Below are 17,494 nucleotides of genomic sequence, written 5' to 3' on the forward strand. Positions count from 1 at the left end.
CTCGGGATCTTGGGCATGCATGCACACGTGCCCAGCATGAGTTTTAAGCCACCGGGTCCAGGACGCGAACCTCGGTCGACTATGTGGGAGTCCAGCGACATAGCCATTACACTAACTGCTGGTTCCCTCCCACCCCACTTGACCTCTGACCTGGCCTATTAGTTGTCCCTGCTCAGAGGGGGAAACCTGAAGGTCTTGGTTACACTCTGCATTCCCCCCCTCCACTGCCATGGATAGGGCCAGTTTCTGACTTGCTCTACACCCCCAGGGCCTCCAGTGCCATAGGACAAACAAAGTTGACCTGGCCCAGCCTTTGTCTCCAGCCCTGGCCGGATGTTTTGTGTTTTCCTCACCATCAGGCTTCCCCAGGGTGGCTGGTGGGATTCTGGCAGGAAACAGTGAGGGTTGGGGAACAAGCATGGAGCCCATCACCAACTGAAGGACGGTGGGAGGAACTTCAGCAGCAGCAGTGGAGGTGTGGACAGGTGAGTTCCGTCTGCAGCCCGGTAGCCAGGGGAAAGGTTCCCTTTGGAAAGGAGAGAAAGAAGAGCCCTGGGACAGTCATTTCTCATTCTTCTTGCCTCCTTCCAGCTGTTTTCTCCAAACTCTGCCCTCTGCCCACTTGACTGCCCAACCCTGACCCTGAGTGTGGTGTTTGATTTGGAACAGGAGGACAGATGTTTACGTGGGCCACTTTAGGTCCAGGATCTGACCTCAGTCCAGGTCTGACCTTTGGTCCCTTCACTCCCCGCCATAAGACTCTGCCCTTGGCTGCTTGCATGTTATCCATCAGGCCTTCTGACTGGAGCCACCACACAGACACCAGGACCCTCGAAAGCTGAGAGGCACCCTGCACCCCGGCCCTGTCTGTCTGGTTCTCTTTCTGTCTCCGCTTCCGTGTTCAGAATCAAGAGCCTGAAGACAGCCCAGCAGCTTTAGTGATGGCCATCTTCATCATTTGGTCCCTATTTAGTGTTCTGGCAGCAGGCATGGGTGAAGGTGGGGCTGAGAGTAAGAAAAGCGTCGAGAGGGAATGTAAACCCAGCCTGACTCCCAACTGCCCCTCCGTATCACCTAGTGCCTCACCCAGGACACACCCCAGCCAGAGCCAGCTGTTTGCAGACCTGAGCCCAGAGGAGCTAACCGCTGTGATGAGCTTTCTGACCCAGCAGCTGGGGCCGGGGCTGGTGCATGCAGCCCAGGCCCGCCCCTCAGACAACTGCATCTTCTCCGTGGAGCTGCAGCTGCCCCCCAAGGCTGCAGCCCTGGCCCACTTGGACAAGGGGAGCCCCCCACCTGCCCGGGAGGCACTGGCCATCGTCTTCTTTGGTGGACAACCCCACCCCAACGTGACTGAGCTGGTGGTGGGACCGTTGCCTCAACCCTCCTACATGAGGGACGTGACTGTGGAGCGTCATGGGGGTCCCCTGCCCTATCACCGACGCCCTGTGCTGATGCGAGAGTACCTGGACATAGACCAGATGATCTTCGACAGAGAGCTGCCCCAGGCTGCTGGTCTTCTCCACCACTGTTGCTTCTACAAAGGACAAAAAAGGAACCTGGTGGCTATGAACACAGCCCCCCGTGGTCTGCAATCAGGGGACCGGGCCACCTGGTTTGGCCTCTACTACAATATCTCAGGGGCTGGGTTTTTCCTGCACCCTGTGGGGTTGGAGCTGCTGGTAGACCACAAGGCTCTGGACCCTGCCCACTGGACCATCCAGAAGGTGTTCTTTCAAGGCCGCTACTATGAGAGTCTGTCCCAGCTGGAGGACCAGTTTGAGGCCGGCCTGGTGAATGTGGTGCTGATCCCAGACAATGGCACAGGTGGGTCCTGGTCCCTGAAGTCCCAGGTGCCCCCGGGTCCAGCCCCCCCTCTGCAGTTCCATCCCCAAGGCCCTCGCTTCAATGTCCAAGGGAGTCGAGTGGCCTCCTCATTGTGGACTTTCTCCTTTGGCCTCGGAGCTTTCAGTGGCCTGAGGATCTTTGACATCCGCTTCCGAGGGGAGAGGGTGGCCTATGAAGTCAGCGTCCAGGAAGCCCTGGTCATCTATGGTGGAAACACTCCTTCTTCTCTACGAATCCGGTACACAGATAGCGGTTTTGGTTTGGGCCACTACTCCTCACCCCTGACCCGTGGGGTGGACTGTCCCTACCTGGCCACCTATGCTGACTGGCACTTTCTTTTGGAGTCCCAGGTCCCCAAGACAATTCATGATGCCTTCTGTGTGTTTGAACAGAACCAGGGCCTCCCCCTGCGGCGACACCACTCAGATACTGACCCCCAGTATTTTGGAGGTGTTACGGAAACGGTACTGGTCGTCAGATCTGTGTCCACCATGCTCAACTATGACTATGTGTGGGATATGGCCTTCCATCCCAATGGGGCCATAGAGGTCAGGTTACATGCCACAGGCTACATCAGCTCAGCGTTCCTTTTTGGTGATGCCCGAAGATATGGAAATCAAGTTGGGGAGCACACGCTTGGCACCATCCACACCCACAGCGCCCACTTCAAGGTGGATCTGGATGTAGCAGGTAAGACTTCTGATAGGAGTCCAGCAGATAATGTGGTGGTTGAGTCGTACACTCCCACTTGGCCGATGACAGTTAGGTTCCAGACGTGGTGGCTTGCTTTCTTACTTTCCCTCTCCTCCTCTGTTGAGCACATGTGCCTATAGGAAAATAAAATATAATAATAATAAAATAATTATTTAAGACCAAAAAAGGGCGTCTGCTAGGACAGGGATGCCAGGGTTGGGGCTCAAATCTCCATGTCTAAATTTAAAAGGTTTCCTTTAAATGTTAAAAATGTGAAAGGGGCCAGCAGGTGGTATGGTGGTTAAGGCACTGGATACACCTACATGACTGACCATGGTTCAAGTCCTGGACCTGTGGCTTGTTTTCTCACTTTCCTTCTCTCTGTCTCTCTCTAGTCAAATTAAAATAAATGAATGAATAAATAAAATTAAATAAATAACTTTTTTTAAAAAAAGAGAATTATTTATTTATTTTTATTTGTCATTGTTTGGAATTTATCCTCCTCCCAGGTTTTCACCCTTAGCAGAGTGGTTAGTCTCTCATACTTAAAAAATAATTTTAGGGACCAGTGGATAGTGTAATGGTTACACCACTGGACTCCCATGTATTCAACCACAGTTTGAGTTCCAGACCTGGTGGCTTAAAACTCATGCTGGGAGGAACCAGCAGTTGATGTAATGGCTATGTTGCTGGACTCCCATGTAGTCAACCACAGTTTGAGTCCCGGACCCAGTGGCTTAAACTCATGCTGGGTGCACGGGCGTGTGTGCCCAAGATCTCAAGAGGAGTGGCCAACATCCCTGGGGAGGGGGGGGTTGATTTCTCGTTTTCTGTCTCTCTGTCTTTCTGGCAAGTGCACTTGCCCTATAGCAAAAAACTCTAAAAAAACAAACAAACAAGCAAAACCACTTCATGCCGGGTGTGTGTGTGTGTGTGTGTGTGTGTGTGTGTGTATGCCAGGATCCTGAAAAGAGAATGGAAAAGGAGTTGCAGTGTGGCCATTCCCCCTGGGAGGTGATTTCTAATTTTCTGTCTCTCTGTCTCTCCAGTAAGCACACATACCCTATAGCAAAAATCTCTCTAAAAAATTAATTAATTAAAATAAATTTTATACGTTAAACAAGTGCCTCTGCAATTATAGAATTTATTGTATTGCATATCATGTACAAATATGATATAGTCGTATGCATATTTAGATTCCAGTTAACAAAATGGGATCAACACATACATATATTTTGCCATTTCTATTTTTTTCATGTACCAACATCATTTTAGTAAACAACAAATATTTACTGAATGCATATGGTGCCAAGAACTCCACTATGTAATTTTTTTTTGCACAAATAAAATATGGAATGCTTCATGAATTTGCATGTCATACCTACACAAGGACCATGCTGATCTACTTTGTATCATCCAATTTTTTTTTGGGGGGGGGAGAGATTTTAGCGAGAGGGTATGTACGCTCATCAGAAAGACAGAGAGGGAGAGACAGAGACAAAAAGTGAGAAATCACCCCCCAGTGGGGATGGCCACACGCAATCCCTTCTCCTCCCATTCTTCTCTCAGGATCTTGGGCACGCACACACACGCACCCAGCGTGAGTTTAAGCTGCCAGGTCCAGGACTCGAACTGTGGTCAACTACATGGGAGTCCAGTGATGTAGCCATTACGTCATCTGCTGGTACCTATATCATCCAATTTTATCATCCAATTTTCCAAGATTGTATATGTGCTGCTGAAGGGAGCACTCTACTATGCAATTTTTTTTTTTTTGAGAGATTTTCACTGTAGGGCGCGTGCGCTCGCCAGACAGACAGAGAGAGACATAGAGACAGAAAGCGAGAAATCACCCCCCAGGGGGGATGGTCACGCCGCAATCCCTTCTCCTCCATTCTCCTCTCGGGATCTTGGGCATGCACGCACACGCGCCCGGCGTGAGTTTTAAGCCACCGGGTCCGGGACACGAACCGCGGTCGACTACATGGGAGTCCAGCGACATAGCCATTACGCTAACTGCTGGTTCCCTCTACTATGCAATTTTTAAAAAGAATTTTTTATTTCATTTTATTTATTCATTTATTTACTTTAATTTGACCAGAGAGAGAGAGAGAAAGGGAAAGTGAGAAAACAAGCCACCAGGTCCGGGACTCGAACCGTGGTCAGCCATGTGGGAGCGTCCAGTGCTTTAACCATCATGCCACCTGCTAGTCCCTCTACTATGCAATTTGATAAAAGAAACTACATGCTTGCTCTCAGGAGGCTTACATTCTAATGGAGGAGTGGAATGCATTGAGAACTCCTGGAACAATATTTATGATAGACTCAGTTTCTGGACCTCAATGTATTCAAGTGTAAAAATGAAGCAACAGCACCTTCCTCATAGGATTGTTGTGAAGATTAATAATAATCTTTTGGAACCAGCAGTTAGCGTAATGGCTATGTCGCTGGACTCCCACGTAGTCGACCGCAGTTCGCGTCCCAGACCTGGGGGCTTAAAACTCACGCCGGCCACATGTGCGTGCGTGCCCAAGATCCCGAGAGGAGAATGGAGGAGAAGGGATTGCGGTGTGACCATCCCCCCTGGGGGGTGATTTCCCGCTTTCTGTCCCTCTGACTCTCTCTGTCTGTCTGGGGAGCGCATGCACCCTATAGCAAAAAAAAAAAAAAAACAAAAAACTATAAAAAAAGATTAATAATAATCTCTTTAATACTTTTTAAAAGATTATTTTCTCCTTCTTTTTTTTTTTTTTTTGGTAGTTTATAGGATACTTGCACTCTCTGGGGAAGGAGAGAGAAAGTGAGAAGAGAAATCACGCCCCAGGGAAAATGGCCAGGCCACAATCCCTTCGCCTTCATTCTCCTCTTGGGATTTGATTACATATGCATGCAAGTGCCCAGCATGATTTTCTTCCTATTTTTAGATTTTTGCCATAGGTCACGTGTGCTCACTGGAGAGAGACAGAGAGAGGGAAAATGAGAAATTACTCCTTAGGGGAATGGCCACACCATAATCCCTTCTCCTCTTCTCTCCTCTCGGGATTCTGGGCACATACACACATAGTCCCTGTGTGATTTTCAAGTTGCTGGGTCTGGGACTAGAACTGCACAGTTGACCATGTGGAATCCAGCCTCCTTAACCTCCATACTCCCTGCTGGTCCAAACAAGTTTCCTTTGTTTTCTGAAATAACTTTAGACATACAGAAAAATTGCAAACATACTAACTTTTTTTTTTTTTTTTTTTTTAGATAGAGGGAGAGAGATTGAGTGTAGTGGAGAGTGAGAAGTAGGGACATTTTGACAGGGTCTCACGGCATAGCGATCTTCCTGCACCAGCCTCCCAGTTAGCTAGGATTATGGCTGTACCACTGCGCCCAACCTGTTTATCTCAGGTCAAGCTTGGGCCTTTCTTGCAGCCTCTATTGCACAGCAGGTGCCCTCCTGCTTATGCCATCACCATGAGGCTCGGCTTTCGATATCAATATCCTACAGCACTGTGGGCAACAATCCAAACAGGAAATCAGGGAGGGCTGGCAAATGATGTGGTGGATGACATGCTGGATTCCTACATGGCCAACCATGGTTCAAGTCCCAGACCTGGAAGCTTGCTTTCTCACTTTCCCTCTCTTTCAAAAAATTAAAACAGGAAATCTGCATTATTCCAATGCTATTAATTAATTTACAAACCTTTTTAGAAATTCAGTAGTTCTTCTATTGATATTCTTTCCCTGTTTCAGAATCTAGTCCAGGTCCCCACATTGCATTTACTCTCCTCCAATCTGTTCCTTAGGTTGTCCTTGGTTTCTGTGATCCTTGACACTCTGGAAGGGTACTGGTCGATTCTTTAGCAGAATGTCTCTCAGTTTGGGTTTCTCTGATGTTTTATCATGATTAGATTGATATAGCCATTGTGTGTGTGTGTGTGTGTGTTTTTTTCCCAAGAAGACTACAAAAATGATGTTCTGTCCTTCCCAGTGCATCAAATCAAGGGGTATAAGATGTTGATGCTAGTGCTGTTGACCTCACGCACTTGCATAAGATGGTGTCTTCCAGTTTCCCTCTCATAAAAGTTAATATTTTCTATTTGCAGTAAATAACTATCTTGGGGAAAATACGTTGATGCTAGGCAAATATCTTATTTCCTTTTTCTCAAATTTTTGCTTATTACTTTTAGCATCTATTGATGAATTTTTGCCTACAATGGTTATTCCCGTAGTGTTTCCTCACTAGTCATTAAAATCATTTCCCTTTTGAAAACATATTTTTAGGAGTTGGCCAGTGATGTGGTGGGTTAAGGCACTGGACTCTCACATGACCAACCACAGTTCGAGTCCCAGATTTGGCAACTTGCTTTCTCACTTTCCCTTTCTCTCTGTGGTCAACTTAAAATAATAGTAATAAATAAATAAAACAAAATAATTATACAATAAGTTATTTTTCAATTGACACAGAAAATTGTACATGTTTATGTTGCACAACATGTTGCTTTCAAATATGTATATGTTGTGGAATGGCTAAGTTGAACTAATTAACACATGGGTTACCTCACATACATATCATTTAAAAAAATTTTTGCTAGAGAGTATGTGTACTTTGCCAGAGAAAAACAGAAAGACAGAGAAAGGAGAGGGAGAAGGCACTGCCCCACTCGGGGTGTGGTCACACAGAAATCCCTTCTCCTCCATTTTCCTCCAATTGGGACGCACATGTACACATGCCTAGCATGTTTTCCAAGTTCCAGGGCCAGGATTCAAACTGCAGTTGGCCATATGGAATCTAGCTCCCTTAACCACTAGGCCACAGGGCTGGCCCAACTTAGTTATTTTTTGTGATGAGAACCAATACTTAAAATGTACTCTTGGTTCAGGACCAGCAGGTGGCATGGTGGTTGAGGTGCTGGACACTCCCACATGGCTGACTATGGTTTGAGTCCTGGACCTGGTGGCTTACTTTCTCACTTTCTCTCTCTCTCTCTAATCAAATTAAAATAAATGAATGAATAAATAAAATTAAGTAAAATAATTCTTTTAAAAAGAATTGGCCCAACTGCAGAGATACACACTGCTATGACACTGTTCCACAGGCTGGGACATAGGAGACGTGGATTTGATTCCAGGTCCAAGCTAAAGACTGGGCATGGTGGCAGGTACCTGTGATTTCAGAGATTTGGAAGGCTGAGGCAAGAGTGGTCTCACAACAGTGAGACCCTGTCTTTAAAAAACAATGAAAGGGGTGAAGTGATTAAGGCACTAAATTCCCTACATGACCAACATGGTTTGAGTCTTAGACTTGGCAGCTTAAAAATCACTCCAGGCACATGTGCAAGCATGCCCAAAATCCTGAGAGGAAAATGGAGGAGAAGGGATTGCGGCATGGCCATCCCTTCTGGGAGTGATTTCTCACTTTCTGTCTCTCTCACTCTCTCTGTCTCTCTCCAGTCAGTACACATGCCCTATAACAGAAATCTAAACAAACAAACAAAATTACTCTCTTAGGTATTTTCAAGACTATAACAGAGCCTTATTAAGTGTAGTCACCATGTTATACAATTGCTCTCTTGAACTTATTCCTCCCACCTAACTAAACTTTTGTATTCTTTGACCAACATCTCCCCAAGCACTTCACTCAGCCCTTGGTAATCACCATTCTATTCTCTATTTCTATGACTTCAACTTTTTTAGATTCTACATATAAACTAGATTATGTGGTATTGGCTCTTAGTGCCTGGCTTATTTCACGTAATATAACGTCCTCTAGGTTCATCTACATTGTCACATCTAGGGAATTTCCTTCTTTATGAAGACTGAATAGTATTCTCTTTATCCATTTAAATTTTCTCCTCGGGTCAGCAAGGCAGGGTGGTGGTGAAGGTGGCTGGATCCCACGTGGCCAGCACTGCCGTTCGAGTCAAGGACCTGGCAGTTTGAAAATCACTCCAGAGGCATGTGTGTGCGTGCCCAAAGTCCCAAGAGGAGTCTGGAGGAGAAGGGATTGATTGCAGCATGGCCATCCCCCACCATGGGGGTGGTGGTTTCTCACGTTCTCTCTCTCTTTTTCCAGAGAGCACACATGTCCTATAACAAACTTTTTAAAAATTTTGTCTTTATTTCTTATATATTTCATATTTGGAATTCTCCATAAGGAAGTGTTGCTTCTCTTTTTTCATGTATTCATTTATTTACTCATAATTGTGTAGATTGATGGTTATTTATTGTATGTATTCTAATGGTTATAACCCAGTGATATCTTTTATTTTGCTCCTTGCATTATTCCACATTTGGCCATTGGGAGGTCCTTTGGGTTGGTTCCTGTGTCCTTTGACATACCTCTATCCTTTTCTGAGCACTTCCTTACTTCCGGCACCACAAGATAGTCCGATTTTATATGATAGATGACCTGCTCCAACCCTGTGGTCAACCACTTCTCTGAGGAGCTCTAGTTCCTTTGATTGGAGAATGGTATTTAGAAACTGAGATCTGGGCACTAGGGACATCATTGCTTTTTTGTTGTTGTTGTTTGAGAGGTTTTTGCTATGGGGTGAGTGTGCTTGCCAGAAAGCCAGAGAGAGACAGAGAGACAGAAAGTGAGAAATCACCCCCCAGGGGGGATGGCCACGCTGCAATCCCTTCTCTTCCATTCTCCTCTCGGGATCTTGGGCACATACGCACACGCGCCTGGTGTGAGTTTAAGCCACCGGGTCCGGGACTTGAATCATGGTCGACTACATGGGAGTCCAGTGAAATAGCCATTATGCTAACTCGCTAACTGCTGGTCCCTTTTGTCTTTTTTTTTTTTTAATTTATGTTTTTAGGGACATCATTGTTTTGGGGCCCTCTCAGTGAACTTAGCTAGAAAATTTAAGTATATATGTCAACCCAAACATACACACCTGTCAATCTTATCTTTCTGTCTAAAAGATAACTTTTAAAGGACTTGTAACAGTACCTGACACACAGTGGCCCTTTACAAATATTAGCTGTTGTTTTGTTATTAGGCACATAAGCCCACTTGTGTGGATAGACCAGAAAGAGCTCTTAGTCTCTGGTTTTCACCTGAGGATGGAAATGCTAAGGTGTGGATTAGGGGCAGTTGAGTCCACAAAAGGAAATCAAGGCTTTGTCAAATCAGGCTCTGTTTCTTTGCCCCCGTCCTCGGAAGGTGTGGAGGAAGCTGCCAGCATGTTTGGATTTATTGCTCTTTGGTCTCAGGTGACTTGGGTTGACTCCTAATATAGGACCTCGTTAGACTCTAGGAAAATTCTTTAAAACTCCAAAGTTCCGGGAACAGACTGTGCCTTTGGCCATACTCCCAGCTCCCTGTGTAGTTCCAAACTGTAGGAGAAATCTCCAAGCCCCGTGGCATGGCGCCCAGGGTATGGTTTTCCTTCTCTTTGGGCCCCATGTCTGCTGTCCATATGCTGTGAGGTCACCTTACGCCAGCTTCCTCTGTGCGCTAACATGGGGGCGGTGTAAAGACAGACAGGTCCTCTGTACTGCTGTGATTCTAACCATGTGCCCCTGTGGACCAATCAAAGCACACTATTTTAATCCTCTAAGCCGCAGTTGTCCCATCTATAAGATGGAACAAGTATCGTCCTCCCCCACAGGGTAATTGCAACAGGCAGCAATGCACATAAAGCACTCAGCACAGCTGCGCAGAGCCCTGCAGGTTCAGCAAGTGTGAACGTTACCTTCGTGAAAAGGCAACCTGGCAATGCCACAGGGCTTTAGATGTGACGGGCACAGTCTGTCTTCAGTCACAAGGAGTCCCACGCTGGACATTGCCCATGGGCTACTCCAACCCCACATAAACCACCCTCCCTTGCAGTCCCTCAGAAGGAAAATACGGGTGGAGGCCCAGCCACAAGGCATCTGGAATCATTACCAGAGATGACATGAGAGAGAGAGCCCTTCTCCAAATCGTTAGATTGGGGATAAGATGTGGAGAGAGAAGCAGGGTGCGTGTTCAGTTTAGTTCTGGGTGGCTCTTTGGTCCCCACTTGGAAGTCAGGTGGGGGCAGAATCCAGAGAGGCCAGGGCAGCTGCTTGACAGTCCTTTCTGTGAGCAGGACTGGAGAACTGGGTCTGGGCCGAGGACATGGCCTTCGTCCCCGTGACTGTGCCCTGGAGCCCTGAGCACCAGATGCAGAGGCTGCAGATGACCCGGAAGCTGCTGGAGACAGAGGAGCAGGCGGCCTTTCCCCTGGGAGGTGCCATCCCTCGCTATGTGTACCTGGCCAGCAACCACAGCAACAAGTGGGGTCACCCACGGGGCTACCGCATCCAGCCACTCAGCTTTGCTGGGGAGCCGCTGCCACAGAACAGCTCCATGGAGAGAGGCTTCAGCTGGGGGAGGTGAGTGGTGGGCTTCAGAGGCGGTGGGGCGATGGGGTTGTACAAAGGGCCCCACATTGCTCCATCTCCTGTGAGTGCACATGTTCACACACACACACACTTCTGTGGACACAATTTAACCACTCCAAACGAAGCCTCCTAGATGGATGGCTAAGCAGCAAGATACCGTGCATTCATGCAGAGTAAACTGTGCATGGTAGATCTCGATTGCGGGATAGGCTGTTTACTACGCAATTCTTCCAACACTTCTGTGTGTTTAAAATGTTCATAGTATGGGGCTGTGCAGTGGTGCAGCAGTAGAATGCAACCCTCTGTGGGGCCGACCCTCATGAGAGGGTTCCAGGTTCAAGCGTGAGGACCTCCCTGAGTGTACCAGGTGTGCACATGCACATGATCCGGGGCCAGCTGAAGGTGGGAGTGAATTGTAGCATGGGGACCCTGTTGAGGGTGCTGTCTTTCTGTCTCTCTTTCTGTTTCTCTTGCTTATGGAAGAGATGGATGAGCAAACTTAAAAAAAAAAAAAAAAGCTGTTTGCAATAAAGGTTGGAGGAAACAATGAAGTGTAAGAGAAGAACACAGACCACAGGGAGTTTTCCCTAAACACGAGGCTTGAGATACTGAACTTGACCTAGGATGGGTATCAGGCCACACCCACGTCAACATTAGGCTGTGATCTGGATGGACAGATGAGTGACATTTCTACCCGAAGTCAGACGATGTTGAACAAACAGGAATTCTATGGGGTGGGAGGGGAAAGAGAACTGGGCAGAAAACGGTAGAGGCTTGATGTCCCAAGACCCATTTCCCCTTCATTTCCGGTCTTCAGTGTAGCTTTGGGCAATAGGTCTAATCAAAAATCACCTGTAGGTATCAACTGGCCGTGACCCAGCGGAAGGAGACGGAGCCCAGTAGCACCAGCATCTACAATTTGAATGACCCTTGGACACCCACCGTGGACTTCACTGACTTCATCAACAATGAGACGATTGCAGGACAGGTGAGTCCAATGGGCCCATGAGGGAGGAGGAAGATGAGAGGGGACAACTGGGGGAACCAAGAAAGAACGCCTTCATTCTCTCCCAAGCCAGATTCTCAGGGGTCTCTAGGGCCCACTAAAAAGAAAACTATGATTTCACAATTTTTCTGAGACATTAAGATAATATAAGCTAGTGGGCTGAGTCTTTACCTGCAAAGCCTCTGTGGGAGGAAGGGCACGTCCTTAGCAAAGCTAGACCATAGCCTGTCTCTCTTTTCCCCTGCCAGGACTTGGTGGCCTGGGTGACAGCTGGTTTCCTGCACATCCCACATGCAGAAGACATTCCCAACACGGTGACCGTGGGGAACGGTGTGGGCTTCTTCCTCCGACCCTACAACTTCTTTGATGAGGACCCCTCCTTCTACTCTGCCGACTCCATCTACTTCCAGGGGCACCAAGATGCTGGGGCCTGTGAGGTCAACCCCCTGGCTTGCCTGCCCCAGGCTGCTGCCTGTGCTCCTGACCTCCCTGCCTTCACCCACGGGGGCTTCTCTCACAACTAGGTGGTCCTGGGATGGGGCATCTGGCCAGGGTGTGAGAGGTGGGGCAGCAGCCAGGCCTGGGCTAGGTGGCCTGGTTCCCTGGTGTCCTTCTTCACAGTCCTGGGGTCCTCCCTTCTTTTCCCCAAGGTCCCCTCTTGTCCATTGCCCTCCCTGGCATCCCCTTCCCTGCCAGGAGCATCCTGAGCCTGTGATGCCTGCCCCAGGGAGAGACTCAGCTCTGCTGATCCCGGCTGTGCTGAGGCCCATCCAGAGCGGAGGGGATTGGCCAGCAGGGCCTGGGTGACGGCCAAGCTTTGCTCCTGATGACTCCTGTTACTTCTAATCATGTCTCATTAAAAAAAAAAAAAAAGATATATAATGTATATACCATAAAATTTACCTTGTACAGAGTACAGTTTAATGGGTTTTACTCTATTGACAAAGTTGTACAGCTATTGCCACTCATTTCAGAACATTTCATCACCCCATTCCTGTTAGCAGTCACTCCCCATTTACCCCTATTCTGGTCCCAGCTCTAGATAACCCCTAATCTACTTTCTATCTCTATGAATTTGCTTATATTCTGGAGTATGGAGAGTAGCCAGTCTGAAAACATGTGATAAAAACATGTGGCCTATAGACACATGCAGAAACGCGCTTCCGTAAACTACTCTAACAAGACTATTCAAAAAACATCTACAAAAAAAAAAAAAAAAAAAACATCTACATACACTGGACCAGCAGTTAGTGCAATGGCTATGTCGCTGGACTCCCATGTAGTTGACCACAGTTCGAGTCCTGGGCTCGGTGGCTTAAACTCATGCCGGGCACGTGTGGGTGCGTGCCCAAGATCCCAAGAGGAGAATGGAGGAGAAGGGATTGCTGCGTGGCCATCCCCAGTGGGGGGTGATTTCACGCTTCCCGTCTTTCTGTCTCTCTGTCTGTCTGGCAAGCGCATGCACCCTATAGCAAAAACCTCTAAAAAAAAAAAAATGTGGTCAGGGCTGGCAAGTGGCGAGGTGGTTGTAATGGCTGGACTCCCACATGGCTGACTGCGGTTCGAGTCCCGGACCTGGCAGCTTGTTTTCTTACTTTCCTTCTCTCTCTCTGGTCAACTTCAAAAAAATAAAAAAATAATTGCAATGAATAAAATTAAATAAAATAATTATTTTTTAAAAAGTGGTCTTTTGTTTCTTTCACTGTGCACAATGCTTTGGAAGTGCAGCCTGGTTAGATAGTCTATCAATAGTATTCCATTGTATGAGTAACTGCATTTCATCCACTGATCTGTTGATGGACAATAACCACTTTTTGGTTATTACAGATATCATGGCTACAAATATTTATGTATGAGTCTTCCTTTTACTTTTTTTTTAGTAGGCAGACAGCAGTATTTGCCAGAGAGAGACAGAGACAGAGAGAGAGAGAGAAGAGAGAGAGAAATAAACTCCCAGCAGGGTGTGTTCATGCTATAATCTTATTTCCTTCATTTCTTCATTCTGTCAGGATTTTGGCCACTGACACATGTGTGACTGGCATGTCTCTCAAATTGCTCAGATGGGATTCAAACTGCAGCAGGCCATCTGGGATCCAGCTTTCTATACATAGCACTTAATTGATGTGCTATGGGGCTGGCCAAAAAGTTTATTTCATGAGAGAGACAGACACCCCCAACAGAGTCTTCACCCCAGATCCATCCCTAGCCTCTGTCAGCCCAGATCACTAGAACAGTGTGTTCAACCAGGTCTCAGGGCCCATGTGGACCCAGTTGCTTTAATGCTGGGCCACCATCTAGCCACCTCCCCCACCTTCATCTTGTCTCATTATCTGAAAAAAAAAAAAAGTTTATCTCTCTTTTTTTTAGAATTATTTATTTAATTTTATTTATTCATTCATTTATTTTTTATTTTAATTTGACCAGACACACACACACACACACACACACACACACACACACACAAAGCAAGCCACCAAGTCCAGGACTCGAACCATGGTCGGCCAGGTGGGACCTTATCTACCACACCACTTGCTGGCCCCCCAAAAGTTTATCTTGTCATCCACATCTGTCTCCACTGCCAAATAATCCTCTTTCAGTTTCCCACTAGTTACCTAGACCATGTGGAGTTTGCTTTTGCACAGGAGAAGGATAGTTAAGTGACAGCAACAGGTCAGAGAGACTTATGAGTGAAATGATGACAGGTCATTCGTTATGAGGACCATGGTGACGTGAGCTTTATCACTACCACAGCCAGCCTGGGTAACCAGAATGTCACCCAGGGTGGGAATTAACAAACATTGGGATCACAGGCAACCAGGCTGAGAGCTGTCCAATCAGTGGTGGGTATGCAAATGACCCAAGCACCTTCATGGGTCTGGCTTGGCCAGGGCAGGGCAACAGCCTTCAGGGTGCTGCCCCTCCTGGGGTGTGGACTTTGAATGGGCATAAATAAGAACTGGCATATCATCCAGCAAGGGGTTTGGCAGTGGGGTGAGGTGGGGAGGAGGTAGGGCTCAAAGACCAAGCTCTCTCAGGTGCATCCAGGCTGAAGAAACCCATGGGTGGTGTGGTGTCCAAACCTCTGCTTCTATTGCCTGCTCACATTTGTCAGTGTCTTTCCTGGCAGCTGTGAGATCTAGAAAAGAGGGGGTTCCTTCCCCAACAGGAAGCCCAGGCTTCTCACTCAGCTCTAGTAGAGGGCACTGACTGGGCAGGATTGGTCAGGGCACAGAGATTTGGGTCTGCCTCAGTATGTGACCAGAAGGGAGATCACAAACTGCAAGCTCAACCACACGGAATCATGTGGTTTTCTTGAAAACTGCCTGGGCCCAGTGGTCGACCACATGAGTTGGAAAGGAACTAAGTTCTGGCAAAAGGACCTTCAAACAAAGACTAGAAGCTGAGGGAGCCCCGTTCTTTTTTTCTTTAAAGAGAGATTTTTGCTATAAGGCAAGTACACTCACCAGAGAAACAGAGAGACAGGGGGCCGGCCAGTGGAGTAGTGGTTAAGGTGCTGGAATCCCACATGGCTGAGCATGGTTCAAGTCTCAGACCTGGTGGCTTGCTCTCACTCTCTCTCTCTCCTTCTCTCATCAAATTAAAATAGTAACAATAACAAAATTAAATAAATAAATTTTTACAAAAAGAGAGAGAGAAAGACGGAGAGACAGGCATGCGTGCCTGTGAGCCAGGTTGTTGAGACTGAGGGTGGACCTTGGTATAAAAACTGTTGAGAGTCCCTGTCAACCCCCTGCCTTCTTCTCTTTCTCTCTCACTCATGGAAGAAGTAAAGTAATTAATTTTTAAGATAAGATAAGGAAATGGGGCCATGATGGGTGGAAACGGTCTGTCTTGTGCCCACAGACACCATGGGGAGCCGAGGCCGCTTCTCTGGGCTGGCCCACAGGTACTCCACCAAATGTAGAGATGGAAGAGGGGACTTGTGGCCCCAGGCTGAGGTCCACACTGGGGCCCCTGCTATTATGGCTTGCCTGCTGATCAAGAAGTGTGCAATGGGGCTCCCACTGGGGTCAGAGGACATAGCCCAAGCTGCCTGTGGAAGTATGTGCATGGAGAACTCTCAGGAAAAGACACAAGGCAGCCTTGTTGAAAGGTTCTGCTAGGAACGTGTCTTTCCAGCCTCAAAAGCAGCAGCCAGCCCCTGAGGGACGCAGCCCAGGGACATCCAAAAGGTCAGAATTGCCAAGTTCTGGAGTGTATCTGATGAGTGGGAGAAAACTTTGTGGACTTGGGCCCTTTGGGGTCCTGTAGACTGACAGACCCTGCTGAAGAGGCCTCAAACACTGTACCCCTTTCCCCCCTACACACTGAGTCAGTGTGAGTCCCTGGGGTACTTCAGGTTCATTTCTACCCTGCCAGCCTGTGTCCCCAGTCTGACACTTGGCCTGTGGCTGAGGTTGACCACGTTTGCTCTGCTCGGGCTCAGTGGACAGAGTCGCAGCTCCTGTAGCACGCCTCATTATCCCTCGAGGTCCTGCAACCAAAACAATCTCACTCAGCTGCCCAAGAAACTCGTGTATTCTTTTTTTTTTTTTTTTCACTTAATAGCTAACTTGCATTTATTAAACTCATGTATTCTTTATTCATTCAGCAAGTATTTTTCCAGTCCCTGCCCTGTGTGGGCTCCTATTAATTCCTTTTTTTTTTTTTCCAGAGAGATTTTTGCTCTAGAGTGTGTGCATTTGCCAGAGAGACAGAGGGAGACAGAGAGACAGAAATTGAGAAATCAACCCCTAGGGAGGAGGACCATGCCACTTCCCTCCTCCGTTCTCCTCTCAGGATGTTGGAGCATGCACACACAAGCACCTGGCGTGAATTTCAAGCCACTGGATCCAAGACTTGAATCTTGGATGGTCAGCCATGTGGGAGTCCAATGATATAATCATTATCCCATCTGCTGGTTCCCCCCACCACCCCGTTTTTTAAAAATTTGCTATAGGATACATGCACTTGCTAGATAGAGATAGAGAAAGAGAGAGAGAGGGAAAATGAAGAAATCACCCCTCCAGGGGGAATGGTCACTCTGCAATCTCTTCTCCATTCTTCTCTCAGGATTTAGGGTTTATACATACATACGCAGCATGTTTTTTGTGTCTGTCTGTTTTCAGAATTATTTAATTTTATTTATTACTATTATTTTTAAAAGAATTATTTTATTTAACTTTATTTATTTATTTTAATTTGACTGGAGTGGGGGGGTGGGGAGGGACAGTGAGAAGGCAAGCTGCCAGGTCCAGGACCTGAACTGTAGTTGGCTATGTGGAAGTCCAGTACCCCTAACCACTATGCCGTCTGCCAGTCCCATTATTACTATCATTTTTTAAATTTGACCAAAGAGAGAGAAAGAAAGGGAAAAAGAGAAAGCAAGCTGCCAAGTCTGGGACTGAAAGGGTAGTCAACCATGTGGGCGTCCAGTGCCCTAACTGCCATGCCACCTGCTGGCCCTATTTTTTTTTAAGTTCTCTTTTTATTATTATTTTTTAATTTGTTATTTTATCTTATTATTTTAAAAAATTTGCCATAAGGCATGTGTGCTCACTAGAGAGAGAGGAATAGGGAAAG

The 17,494-nt window shown here is 47.2% G+C and overlaps 1 protein-coding gene and 1 pseudogene across 1 annotated transcript; one reads left to right on the forward strand and one right to left on the reverse strand.

Annotated features, from left to right (window-relative positions):
• Positions 1-734: 734 nt before the first annotated feature.
• LOC102491763 (membrane primary amine oxidase) lies at positions 735-13,134 on the forward strand. The gene is made up of 4 exons (XM_006156077.3): positions 735-2,538; positions 10,611-10,896; positions 11,764-11,893; positions 12,160-13,134. The coding sequence occupies exons 1-4, from the start codon at positions 942-944 to the stop codon at positions 12,433-12,435; spliced, it is 2,289 nt and encodes a 762-aa protein (XP_006156139.1). The 5' UTR covers positions 735-941; the 3' UTR covers positions 12,436-13,134.
• LOC114009173 (uncharacterized) lies at positions 3,886-3,972 on the reverse strand (annotated as a pseudogene).
• Positions 13,135-17,494: the final 4,360 nt, after the last annotated feature.

The sequence above is a fragment of the Tupaia chinensis genome, unplaced genomic scaffold (assembly GCF_000334495.1).
Source record: "Tupaia chinensis unplaced genomic scaffold, TupChi_1.0 Scaffold000477_2, whole genome shotgun sequence".
NCBI lineage: Eukaryota > Metazoa > Chordata > Mammalia > Scandentia > Tupaiidae > Tupaia > Tupaia belangeri.

Excerpts from the sequence above, each read along its gene's own strand:
- LOC102491763 (XM_006156077.3), top strand. The coding sequence starts at position 942 with ATGGCCATCTTCATCATTTGGTCCCTATTTAGTGTTCTGGCAGCAGGC. Across the intron at positions 2,539-10,610 it reads GGTGGATCTGGATGTAGCAG|GACTGGAGAACTGGGTCTGG; the intron begins GTAAGACTTCTG and ends TTCTGTGAGCAG. Across the intron at positions 11,894-12,159 it reads ATGAGACGATTGCAGGACAG|GACTTGGTGGCCTGGGTGAC; the intron begins GTGAGTCCAATG and ends TTCCCCTGCCAG.